Here is a 13,256-nt window from a genome sequence, read left to right as displayed (position 1 = left end):
GCGCCGTTCGCGCATGCGCAATGGGTTCCCGGTTGTGAAGCCACAGCCAGGTGCCTACAGTTTCAAAGCCAGCGTGGCCGAACGGAGGTGGAGACGAGCGGGGCTTCGATCCCCTGCATCGCTGGACCCTGGGACAGGTAAGTGTCAGATTATTAAAAGTCAGCAGCTTCAGTATTTGTAGCTGCTGACTTTTGATTTTTTTTTTCATTGGGAACACCACTTTAATTATGTATTGCTAGATTGAATCATTGTTATTTCATAGTGAAAGCCAAAGTCTGCCATGTGAATGAATGAATGAATGAGTGGCTTGTATAGTGCTATGTGTATGTGTAGTTGTCAATGTGTCTCTCTCGGTGCAAGGCACGTTGACAGCTGAGGACATATGTTTGTTGTGTTAAGGAACATTAATCTACAACCTGAGGGGAACCAGTTAAAATGAACCAATAGGAAGATATACTATATTGTCAGAAGTTTTGGGACACCTGTCTTTACACACCCATGAAATTTAATGGCATCCCAATCTTAGTCCCATAGGGTTCAATATTGAGTTGGCCCACCCTTTGCAGCTATAACAGCTTCAACTCTTCTGGGAAGGCTGTCTACAAGGTTTAGGAATGTGTCTATGGGAATGTTTGACCATTCTTCCAGAGGGGCATTTGTAAGGTCAGGCACTGATGTCTTGACATGCTGACGTCTTAAGCCCCTGTACACACGGTCGGACATTCTGCCAACCAAATCCGTCGGATTTTGTCCGTCGGATTTTGCCCGTTGGATCTTGTCCGAAACTGTTGCATACACACAGTCGGACTAAGTTGGCAAAAAATCCAATCATTCAGAACATGATGACGTAATTTCGTTACGATGGGACTAGTAGCCAATAGCTTTGATGTAGGAATTTGATCTGAGCATGCGTGGCACTTGGTCCGATCAAAATTCTCTACACATGATCGGAGTATGTCCGATCAAACCAGTTGGTCGGAAAATATTTCCAACATGTTGGAAAATTGGGTCCTAAGGAGATTCGGATGGAATCAGTCCGATGCATACCACACACAGTCGGATTATCCGACGACACGGTCCGATAAGACGCATTCCGACGGATTCTCCGACCGTGTGTACAAGGCTTTAAGAGTTCCCTTCACTGAAACCAAGGGGCCAAGCCTAATCCCTGAAAAATAACCCCACACCATAACCCCCCCCCCCCCCCCACCAAATTATTTGGACCAGTGCACAAAGCAAGGTCTATAAAGATGCGGATGAGCGAGTTTGGGGTGAAGGAACTTGACTGCCCTGCACAGAGTCCTGACCTCAACCCGATAGAACACCTTTAAGACGAATTAGAGAAGAGACTGCGAGCCATGCCTTCTTGTCCACACCAGTGCCTGACCTCACAAATGCGCTTCTGGAAGAATGGTCAAACATTCCCATAGACACACTCCTAAACCTTGTGGACAGCCTTCCCAGAAGAGTTGAAGCTGTTATAGCTGAAAAGGGTGGGCCAACTCAATATTGAACCCTATGGACAAAGACTGGAATGCCATTAAAGCTCATGTGCGTGTAAAGGCAGGCATCCCAATACTTCTGACAATATAGTGTGAGCGTTTTAATGTTTCAGTAAATATTTTTTTTTAAATGAGTGTACAGTATGTACACTATATGGCAAAAAGTACTGTATGTTGACACTCTTCCAAACTATTGAAGTCAGGTATTTCTAGTAAAGGGTACTGTTAATGATACAGCATACCAAGGCATTGTACACAGTTATGTGCTATCACCCTTGTGGTAACAATTTGGAGAAGGTCCTTTTCTTTTCTAACATGACTGTGCCCCTGGGCACAAAGCCAGCTCCATAAAGACATGATGTGGCGAGTATGGTGTGAAGGAACTTGAGTGGCCTGGAGAGAGTCCTGACATCCACCCTGCTGAACACCTTTGGGATGAATTGGAATGCTGATTGGGAACCACTTCTTCTCATTCAACATCAGTACCTGGCCATTGAAATGTTCTTTTGGGTAAATGGGCACAAATATCCACAAGCACAATTCAAAAACGTATGGAAAGCCTTCCCAGAAGAGTGGAGGCTGTTATAGCTGAAAATGTAGATGGTGGTGGGTGAGGGTTGGGGGAACTACCTATTAATACCTATGGTTTCAGGATTAGATGTCCAATAGGCTTATATTGGTGTGATGTTCACTGACAAACACATTCACTGTGGCACCTTGGTGAATATTGCCATCAATAAAGAACTGCCCACCGTCATGGATATGAAGCCCTTGTAAATCCCTAAACTTTTAAGCTATAAAATAATAAATGTTCTTACCTTTCTCTTACCACGTAGTGCTGCCAGCAGCGTTCGGCACATGGGCAACAGGACTAAACTGCAGTTCAAGTTGAGGACACAGGCGGAAGCCCTGCTTATACACAATCCTAACTGGACAAATAGAACATGCGTCAGAGCGGGATTCAAAACACCACAAAACACAATCTGAGAAGAGCAAATCAATAGAAACTCAGATCTCTATATTCTGCAATAGATGTCAATTTTCTGTGAAATTGCTCATGCCCATGCCCCCTTCCTAGACAGCAGTCGATGAAACTAGAACTGGATGAGGTTAAGTAGCGACATGTGGCCTCTGCTAGCCTCTGAAATGTATTCTCTCTTCTGATTTTAAAAAGGGAAAATAACAGGAGGCACAGCAGCAAATAGAAAATAAATTACTGCTTCTGCTATTCATTCCAGCTCTTCATATTACCCAGTTTCTAACAAGTTGAGCTTATTAAGTTTACACTTCTCCAGCCAAGGGGAATTTAAGAAACAATTTTTAACTTTTAAAGAATCCTAGTTTGCCCTCTGCAGAGTTTAATTATGCCTGCGAATGCACGTCTGTCAAACTGACGTACTGGAACAAGCCAAGTGACTGACCTACCGCGGAGAATGGATAAGCTATTACTAGGCTGCCACCAGGAAAAGTCAAGGTAGGGGGTCCTTGTTTTCCAGGTTATCAAAAGTGTTATTAAAAGAAAACAACTCCACTAAGTACTGCTTGCATCTAAGCACCAAATGCAATCACAAAGTTTTTTCAGAAATAAACACTTTTTGCAAAAGGAAATGCATGATTTATTAGATATTCTTTGACTCTAATGCCTCGTACACGCGGTCAGACTTTCCAACGGAAAATGTGCGATCGGATCTTGTTGTCTTGTTGTGAGCTCCATCAAACTTTTTCAGTCAGAATTTCCGACACACAAAGTTTGAGAACAGGATCTAAAATTTTCCGACAGCATAATCTGATCGTATGTAGACGATTCCGACGGACAAAGTGCCACGCATGCTCAGAATAAATTACGAGACGAAAGCTACTGGCCCGTTTATAGTCCTGTCGTACGTGTTGTATGTCACCGCGTTCTGAACAATCGGATTTTCCGACAACTTTGTGTGACTGTGTGTATGCAAGACAAGTTTGGGCCAATATCCGTCAAAAAATCAGACGGATTTTGTCATCGGAATGTCCGACCGTGTGTACAGGGGATAACAGTTGGGCACATGTTGACATGTCATAGTAGATTACTAAAACTGGAGCACTTAGAATCTGGTGCAGCTTTGCATATAAAAATCCCCATAGTGCATATACATTATACCATTGTGCATAGTAGCCAATCAGCTTCTACCTTCAGCTTGTTCAATTAAGCATAGGCAATGAAATCTGGAAGCTGAATGGTTTCTATGCAGAGTTGCACCAGATTTTTCACTGTCTAGTTGTAGTAAACCACCCCCATTGATACTATTGTTAGGGTTATAGTATTATTTTTATCAGAATAATGGTTTTCATTATGATAATTCATTTTAAAGTTTGAGTTTGATTTCAAAGGATAAATTTAGTAGTAGGTTCAGATAGAGGGTCAAAATAAGGTTTAAAGGGATGAGCCAAACACCCCCCCGGTTCGGTTCGCAGCAGAACATGCAAAAAATTTGTTCGAACACCATTAAAGTCTAGGGGACACGAACATGAATCAAAAGTGCTAATTTTAAAGGCTTATATGCAAGTTATTGTCATAAAAAGTGTTTGGGGACCTGGGTCGTGCCCCAGGGGACATGTATCAATGCAAAAAAAACTTTTTAAAAAATGCAGTTTTTTCGGGAACAGTGATTTTAATAATGCTTAAAGTGAAACAATAAAAGTGAAATATTCCTTTAAATTTCGTACCTGGGGGTGTCTATAGTATGCCTGTAAAGTGGTGCATGTTTCCCGTGTTTAGAACAGTCCGAGAGCAAAATTAAATTTCTAAAGGAAAAAAAGTAATTTAAAAGTACTCGCGGCTATAATGAATTGTCGGTCCCGGCAATACACATAAAAGTCATTGAAAAAAACGGCATGGGATTCCCCCACAGTCCATTACCAGACCCTTTTGGTCTGGTATGAATATTAAGGGGCACCTCGAACCAAAATTTTAAAAAAAATTGCGTGGGGGTCCCCCCAAATTCCATACCAGGCCCTTCAGTTCTGGTATGTATATTAAGGGGAACCCTGCGCCAAAAATAAAAAAAAATTGCGTGTGGGTCCGCCTCAAAATCCATACCAGACCCTTAGCCGAGCGCGCAACCTGGCAGGCTGCAGGAAGAGAGGGGGGGACGAGAGAGTGCCCCTCCTGAACCGTACCAGGCCACATGCCCTCAACATGGGGAGGGTGTTTTGGGGTAGCCAAAGCACCGTGTCCCCATGTTCATGGGGACAAGGGCCTCATCCCCATAACCCTTGCCCGGTGGCTGTGGGGGTCTGCGGGCAGAGGGCTTATCGGAATATGGAAGCCCCCTTTAACAAGGGGAACCCCAGATCCCGGCCTCCCTCCTGTGTGAAATGGTAATGGGGTACAAATGTACCCCTACCATTTCACAACAAAGTGTGAAAATGGTAAAAATGACATGACACGGCTTGGGGACAAGCCCTTTATTAAAATATAAAAAAATAAAACTGTCCCATGAAGTCTTCTTCTCTTGCTATGGCATCCCTATGGCTTTCCCATAGCGTTAGAGTTATAAAAGAGCTGAAGAAGAAGACTTTGTGGGACAGTTTTATAGCTACCCAAAAGCACCATCCCCATGTTGAGGGCATGTGGCCTGGTACGGTTGGGGGGGGGGTGCTCTCTCATCCCCCTCTCTTTTCCTGCAGCCTGCCAGGTTGCGTGCTCGGTTAAGGGTCTGGTATGGATTTTTGCGGGGACCCCCACGCCATTTTTTTTAAATGTTGGCGCGGGGTTAAGCCTTAATATCCATACCAGACCTGAAGGGCCTGGTATGGATTTTGGGGAGACCCTTACACAATTTTTTCTTTTTAAATTTGATTCGGGGTTCCCCATAATAGTCATACCAGAAGGGTCTGGTAATGGACTGTGGGTGAATCCCATACCATTTGTTTCAATGACTTTTACGTGTATTGCCAGGACCAACAATTCATTATAGCCGTGAGAACTTTTAAATGACTTTTTTCCCTTTAGAAATTTAATTTTGCTCTCAGAATGTTCTAAACATGGAAAACATGCGTAGGCATACATGGGAAACAGGCATACTATAGACACCCCCCAGGTATGAAATTTAAAGGAATATTTCACTTTCATTGTTTCACGTTAAGCCTTATTAAAATCACTGCTCCCAAAAAAATGACATTTTTTCAAACTCTTTTTTGCATTGATACGTGTCCCCTGGGGCAAGACCCAGGTCCCCAAACACTTTTTATGACAATACCATGCATATAAGCCTTTAAAATTAGCACTTTTGATATCTCCCACAGAATTTTAAAGGGTGTTCCGCGGCTTTCGAATTTGTCACAAACACCCCAAATTGTTCGCTATTCGGCGAACAGGCATATACTCGATGTTCGACTCGAACATCCGGCTCATCCCTAAAGGTTAGGTTGAGGCTGAGGTTTAAGTATTAGGTTAAAGCAAACCTGTGCTTTTCCCATGCAGGCCAAAGAAACTGGTCACTTTGATGCTGGCCATACCAACAATAGATACTTCATATCACACACCCCAAGGTCTATGGTCCCACTGGGTTACTGCTTACTTATACTGCTGCCGGGGGAAATTTTATATTCCTACTGACTACCAACCCTTAGCCCTTGTACACACGGTCGGAGATTCCGACAACCAAATCCGTCGGATTTTGTCTGACGGATTTTGTCCGAAACTGTTGCATACACAAGGTCAGACAAAGTTGTCTGAAAATCCGACGTGATTACTTTATTTTGTTATGACGGGACTACGTTCACGCTAGTAGCCAATAGCTTTGGTGTAGGAATTTGATCTGAGCATGCGTGGCACTTTGTCCGATCGGAATTCTCTACACATGATCGGAGTATGTCCGATCGGAGCATTTTGTCAGAAAATTTTACCAACAAGTTGGAAAACTTGGTCCGTCGGATACTTAGACGGAAACAGTCCGATGTAGACCACACACAGTCGGAATATCCGACAAAACGGTCCGATCGGACACATTCCGTTGGAATCTCCGACAGTGTGTACAAGGGCTTAGGCATGTTTTTCTCTCACTGACCACATTCTGATCACCCAACAGTCTAAATCAGGGGTTTCTAAACTTTCTATAGAAAGAGTCAGTTAATTGTTCCTCAGACTATAGAAGGGTTTCACTGTGGGCAGTGGGAGTAGAAAACACCTGGTGGTCAGTGAAAGTAATACAAAAATACATAGTGATTGTGGTCAATAGGAGGAGGAATAATGCCCTATCATTGGTGTAAGTGGGAAGAATAGTGCTCTATTGTTGGTTTCATTGGAAGTAAACAATTCCCCCATCGTTGTTGAAAGTGGAAGGAAAAGGACCCAACCATTGGTTTCAGTGAGAGAAAATATGCCTCACTGTTGCCACCAATGGAAACAATGGTGCCTCGTTCTTAGTGTCAGTAGAAGGAATAATGCCTCGATAAAGGCAGACAAAGGGCCACATTTGTCTCACGGGCTGCAGTTTGGAGACCACTGATCTAAATTATAGTGGACTGGCCCACTGTTTAATAGTTTGAGAACCACTGTTATAAATCTTTCATACTCTATCCAAAACTAAAAAAACTGATTGAGCTGGACTTGGACTTTAAATTTTGTAATGAAACATTTTACCTTGAATGGATCCAAATAAGATTTTTAGCTAAAGCAAAACTTTTAGAAGTCTGTAGCTTTTACATTAGATTAGATTCAGCATCAATAATGTACTTTTTTCAATAACACTGCTAGAAAGCTTCTGCATGTGGGTTCATAAATGTTTCCCGCAGATTGACAAACATAATAATTAATTTCCACAGGATCACATAGGGACCTCTCTCCATCTAGAGCTGCTTGATTACTTTTAGAAAATCCATAATGTCGTTAAGCAGCTCATACAACATTGATTTGTGGTCACATAGCTAGGATTACACATCTCTGGGGCATAGTCAACAAATTGCTGTTCTAGCAGTTATTTGCAACTGTAAGTGAACATAGTAAAACAAAAACAAAAATTCATATAGAGAGCCAGAAATATGTCTGACTGTAAACGGTAGATGTCTCTTGAGTCATAGCATCTTGGGTGGCCAAGCTGGAGATGTCCAGCTGATTCTTCACTCTACCAATACAGTACATTCAAGTAGATCTAAGCCCAATTACCAAGATATCATATAAGCTTCAGTGTGTTCATGCAATTGAAAAAATAATTTTAAATCATTCTTAAATATGCAGCTTTCATTTAAGGAGTAACTGCTGAAGGCAACGGGAAAACAAATGTCAACTGGTTGTTGTACTGTGCCAGTACCCTATTGCAAACATCTCTGATGGACACTACCCATAACTGTGCCAACACACATTGCACAAGCGCAGTCTCCCTCATTATTGTCACTATAAAAAATCCATTGCAGAGCAATGATGTGCAGCCAGCACTGGAACGGATGCATGTGGACAAGAAGACTGAGAACTTACTGGGAGTGCAGGGTGTCATGACATATGAAGGACATAACCCACAGTCTCTTACCAACCTGTTATATATACTCTAAACCCCTCCAACTCCCCCCACAAATGACGTGACAAGGTTTTTTTGGAGTAAATGGCCTGACGGCCTTTTATTAACAATTACCGTAAATATAATAAATAACTTTTTAAATAACCATTAACCGACTTTTATATATATATCCTTTTTTGGGGTCTTCAAGGGCAACGACGCACAATATGGTCACTGCGACCAACACTTTTAAATTTTAGGCCTCCAGTCGCAAGTCCCCAACTCCAAGACGGTACTCAACCTTAGCAGTGACCTACCTTTTACCCCTTCCTGGTTAACCCCTCATAACCGGAAGGTACCTGAGAATCCCATACCACAGATGGGTCCCAACCATGTTATATGTATATAACAGCCATCTTCTCCTCCTCCAAAGACCCAACACTGCCGGGCTGTCCTGACAGCCCCACTCTTTTATAACCAAAACACGGGAGGGTGGGTGGGAATCTCTCTCTCCGCCGCTCACAGACTGGCGCCACTTCCCCCTCTCTCCTTCTTTCTCCCAAGCACGCCTCCCTCTTCTGGCCACCCCCCTTTTCTTAAAGGGGATAACATTTTTTTTTTTTAATGCCGCGTACACACGAGCGAATTGTCCGGCGTACTTAGTCCGGCAAACAATCTGGCGGATAGTCCGGCGGACTTTCTACCGAATGGACTTGGCCACACACGGACACACAGAAAGTCCGGCGTTTGCTAGCGCGATGACATACAACGTGTACGACGGGACTAGAAAAAGGAAGTTCAATAGCCAGTAGCCAATAGCTTCCTTTTCGTACTTGCTTCTGAGCATGCGTCATTCTTAGTCCGCCGGACTAGCATACTGACGAACGTATTGTCCGCTGAAACCCAAGTCCGGCGGAAAGATTGGACTGCAAAAATACTTTCTAAGTCCGCTAAAGCCCACACATGATCGAATTGTCCAGTGAAATGCATTTTGACGGACTAAGTACGCCGGACAATTTGATCGTGTGTACGCGGCATTACTAATGCCTGAGTGTGGCTGTCCACATTTATCATGCCGTCCCTCCGTCTATCCATTCCTCTCCTCACTCTGGGACTCCTTTGACTGCAGAGGTCATTACCAGAGTGCCCTGCACTCATGAGGTGATGATGCAGAGAGGACCATCTATTGTGGAAAAAGATCAAAAGAATAGAGAACTCATTGCATCAGATGTCCACCCTGAAAAAATCTGGAAAAGGCAAAACTACAAAATAATGAGGGTGAATTAAGGCGAGAAGGGGGATTGATTTGGCTGTGAGGTTTAGAGCCCGGGCTATAATCTAGCCAGCGTGTGTGTAAATTTGGACGACGCACAGTTTAGAAATGCAGTGGCGAATTATTTGCTTGTTTATGTACCATAACATGTGTATATAGACATTAACAAATATAGGGCTTGCGTACACAGGCTTTGTTTACGTGCATTTAATGTGCATCTGAAATGCGGGTCAGCAGATTCCAATTTACCCCAATGTGGATGACACTTCCAATGCTGTATTTGAGTTGCTTTGCTTTTGATTATATTGAAAGCAACATGTCCATGTGCTTTCAGTGCAGGCAAAGTCAGTCCAATGTTGCCTTCTCCGTATATGAGTTTGAGCTGTGCTGCGTTCAAATGTAAAATTCTGCATTAGGCAGCAATGCCCAGGTACACAAGCCCTTGAAATGTTGATATCAGCCTCTGAGTTGATTTACTAAAGGTAAATAGTCTGTGCACTTTGCAAGTGCAGTTGCTACAGAGCTTAGTAAATGAGGTGAAGCTTCACTCTACAAAGAATACCCAATATGCAAGGAATATTAAAAAAAAAAATAAAAAAAAAAAAATTTTTGCTTGCACAGGATTGGAAGTTGGAAGCCAGCAGAGCTTCCCCTCATTTACTTGCAAAGTGCACAGTCTACTTGCCTTTAGTACATCAACCCCAATGTATCCATGCATGCTGTATCACTCTTGGAGCAGTGCCTAGACAGCCAGTGTGTACAGCGCATTCCAACACAGAACTCGGCAGTATAAATCATGGATGCATTTAATTCTGTATTAGGAAGACCATATAAAGAGTAATCTGGATCCATGAAGTGTGTTACTAGCCACTGTTTTGGAAACAGTGTAATTATTTATTTTTAACTACTTGCCGACTGCCCTAAAAATATTGGCCTAAATTTACGAATAAATTAGATTTTTTTAAAAAAATTTATTGGATATGTTTTATAGCATAAAGTAAAAAATATAGTTTTTTTTTCAAAATTGTCAGTCTATTTTTGTTTATAGTGCATAGTGAGGGGAAGATGGCCCACACCCGTCTCTATGACATTGCAGGGCAGAAGTGATGTCAAAATGTCACTTTTGCCCATAGCTCTTAAAGGACTATTTTTTTTTTTTAATATTTTTTTTTAATTACATTTTTTTTTTTATTATTGCATTCTAGGGTAAATGTGAGATCTGAGGTCTTTTTGACCCCAGATATCATATTTAAGAGGTCCTGTCATGCTTTTTTTCTGTTACAAGGGCTGGTTATAATAGGAATAAAAATGACACTTTTTTTTTTTTTTTAAACAGTGTAAAAATAAAAAAATAAAAGGTAAAATAAATAAGAAAAAAAAATTTTTTTAAATGCGCGCCCCGTCCCACCGAGCTCGCATGCAGAAGCGAACGCATACGCGAGCAGCGCCCGCATCTGAAAGTGGTGTTCAAACCACACATGTGAGGTATCACCATGATCGGTAGAGCAAGAGCAATAATTCTAGAACTCCTCTGTAACTCAAAATATGCAACCTGTAGAATTTTTTAAACGTTGCCTATGGAGGTTTTTAAGGGTAAAAATGTGTTGCCATTACACGAGCGGGTGCAATTTTGAAGCGTGATATGTTGGGTATCAATTTACTTGGCATAATATTATCTTTCACAATATTAAAAAAAAAATTGGGCTAACTTTACTGTTTACTGCTGTCTTATTTTTTTTATAAAAAAAAAAAATTTTTTCCAAAAAAGTGCGCTTGTAAGACCGCTGCGCAAATATGGTGTGACAGAAAGTATTACAACAACCACCATTTTATTCTCTAGGGTGTAAGAAAAAAAAGTATTATATTTGGAGGTTCTAAGTAATTTTCTAGCAAAAAGAAAACAGTTTTTAACTTTTTAACTTGTAAACAACACATCTAAAAAAGAGGCTCCGTCCTTAAGTGGTTAATGACCAGGCCATTTTTTGTGATACGGTACTGCATTGCTTTAACTGACAATTGCACGGTCATGCAAATTTGAGGTCCTTTTTAATACAGCTTGGTGGTATTGGATCACCTCTGCGGTTTTTATTTGTTGTGCTATAAACAAAGAGCGACAATTTTGAAAAAAATATATATATTTTTTTAACTCTTTGCTAGAATACATATCCCAAAAAAAAATATATAGAAAACCACATCTATTCATAAGTTAAAGCCGATATATATTCTATATATTTTAAATTATCTTTAAATATTTAAATATCATCTCTACGTTGATGACACCCAAATCTATCTCTGCACCCCCCCAGCTCTCTCCATCTGTCTCCTCACGCATTACCAACTTACTAGCAGACATATCAGCCTGGATGTCACATCACTTCTTCAAACTCAACCTATCCAAAACCGAGCTCATGATATTTCCTCCCTCAGGTGCCGCTTCCCCTGATTTCTCTGTCAGTATCAACGGCTCAACTATCAACTTGTCCCCCCATGCCAAGGTCCTAGGTGTAATCCTGGACTCTGAACTAACCTTTCGGCCCCACATCTTATCGCTATCCAAAATTTGCCTGCCCATGCCATTCTGCCGACGTACATCGGCGTGTGCCAGTCAGGAAGTGGTTAAAGGAGTTGTAAAGGCAGAAGGTTTTTTATTATTATTTATTATTATTAAGGATTTTTTTTTTAATCTTAATGCATTCTATGCATTAAATAAAAAGCCTTCTGTGTGTAGCAGCCTCCCTAGTCCCCTAATATTTACCTGAGCCCTCTCTCTGTCCGGTGATGTCCATGAATCCTCTGGCCACCTGGGACTCTCTCTCCTGACTGGCTGAGACACAGCAGCAGCGCCATTGGCTCCTGCAGTTGTCTACCAAAGTAAGTTAGCCAATCAGGTGAGAGAGGGGGTGGGGCATAACGGCAGCTCTGTGGTTTAGAGTCTCGGCTCGAGCGCCCCCATAGCAAGCTGCTTGCTGTGGGGGCATTCGACAGGAGGGAGGGGACAGGAGCCCCGAAGAGGGACCCGAGAAGAGGAGGATCCAGGCTGTTCTGTGCAAAACCAACTGCACATAGGAGGTGAGTATGGCATGTTTATTTATCATTATTTTGTTTTTCACTTAGCAGACAAATGGCAGACTTCATTTGCAGGATGCCGGCTAGACGGACTCCCTGTTTCTCTTCTACAACTTCACATCGTTAAGAGTAGTTCTGGGTAAAAAACTATTAAAGTTCCAGTTCACATGAACCTCTTCCCCAAGAGGGGACTGCAGATTTCTCTTCACATTATCTCTGCATGATATCTACAATCCCTACTGGAGTATAGACAGACTGGGGGATGTACCTCGAGCACTGGCGGAGTTAAACACACCTATATGGTCCTGTATAATTATTTGTTTTTATCAAATGGTGCCCAACGGCTATTGCCATACCTGTTAGCAGTATTCTACAAAAACGCTGTATTTACACACCCCTGAAGAAGGACATGCTTTTTCAAGCTCCGAAATGCGTAGGGTGATTCTGTTCAAATGAATGATACGACGTAATCAAACATAGCATCAATACTGGTTGTATATATACCTGCTGGTGTACTTTTTAATGTATACTAAATTGCTTTTTGTCTGTTTTATGTAATAAAATAATTTGTATATCATTATAGTTTGTACGTGCCTTAAAAGTCCACCCCCAGGGGACCCTTTCTTCTTTTTCGTTAAATTTATATATGCTAGACCAAGTTTACTGCAGAATTTTTTTACATCTTCTGGGAATCATAGGGTCGCTGAGACCCCCTGATTCTTTCCGGACAGACAAGCAGAAATCCTCACCTATATGTTATGTTATTTTCTGTTTGGGGGAACAACATGGAGTGGCTATGCCCACTCGGCCCACCAGAACCATTCTAATCATTGAGGATGAGGTCCGGAGGACAAGGTGGGCATATAAAAGCCCTCGAGAGATGGTCCTCTGGGCTTTCCGCCCTATCAGGTGAAGGCCGGAGGAGACTTAGCATTGTTTCTC

At 42.0% G+C, this 13,256-nt stretch overlaps 1 protein-coding gene across 3 annotated transcripts in view; it reads right to left on the bottom strand.

The window, feature by feature from the left end:
* NOX4 (NADPH oxidase 4) overlaps positions 1-13,256 on the bottom strand; it is a 429,580-nt gene that overhangs the window by 344,866 nt on the left and 71,458 nt on the right. The window contains exon 3 of one of the 3 annotated variants that reach the window (XM_077485005.1): positions 2,321-2,431. The exons of 1 other annotated variant lie outside the window; for it this stretch is intronic. In XM_077485005.1, the coding sequence (XP_077341131.1) occupies positions 2,321-2,431 (111 nt within the window). The remainder of the gene's footprint in view (positions 1-2,320; positions 2,432-13,256) is intronic. One more of the 3 variants, XM_077485008.1, reaches the window with a different exon arrangement.

The sequence above is a fragment of the Lithobates pipiens genome, unplaced genomic scaffold (genome assembly GCF_037356315.1).
Source record: "Lithobates pipiens isolate NorthernLeopardFrog02 unplaced genomic scaffold, aLitPip1_a1.2 Scaffold_17, whole genome shotgun sequence".
In the NCBI taxonomy this organism is placed as follows: domain Eukaryota; kingdom Metazoa; phylum Chordata; class Amphibia; order Anura; family Ranidae; genus Lithobates; species Lithobates pipiens.
This window is presented reverse-complemented; position numbering and strand designations above follow the sequence as displayed.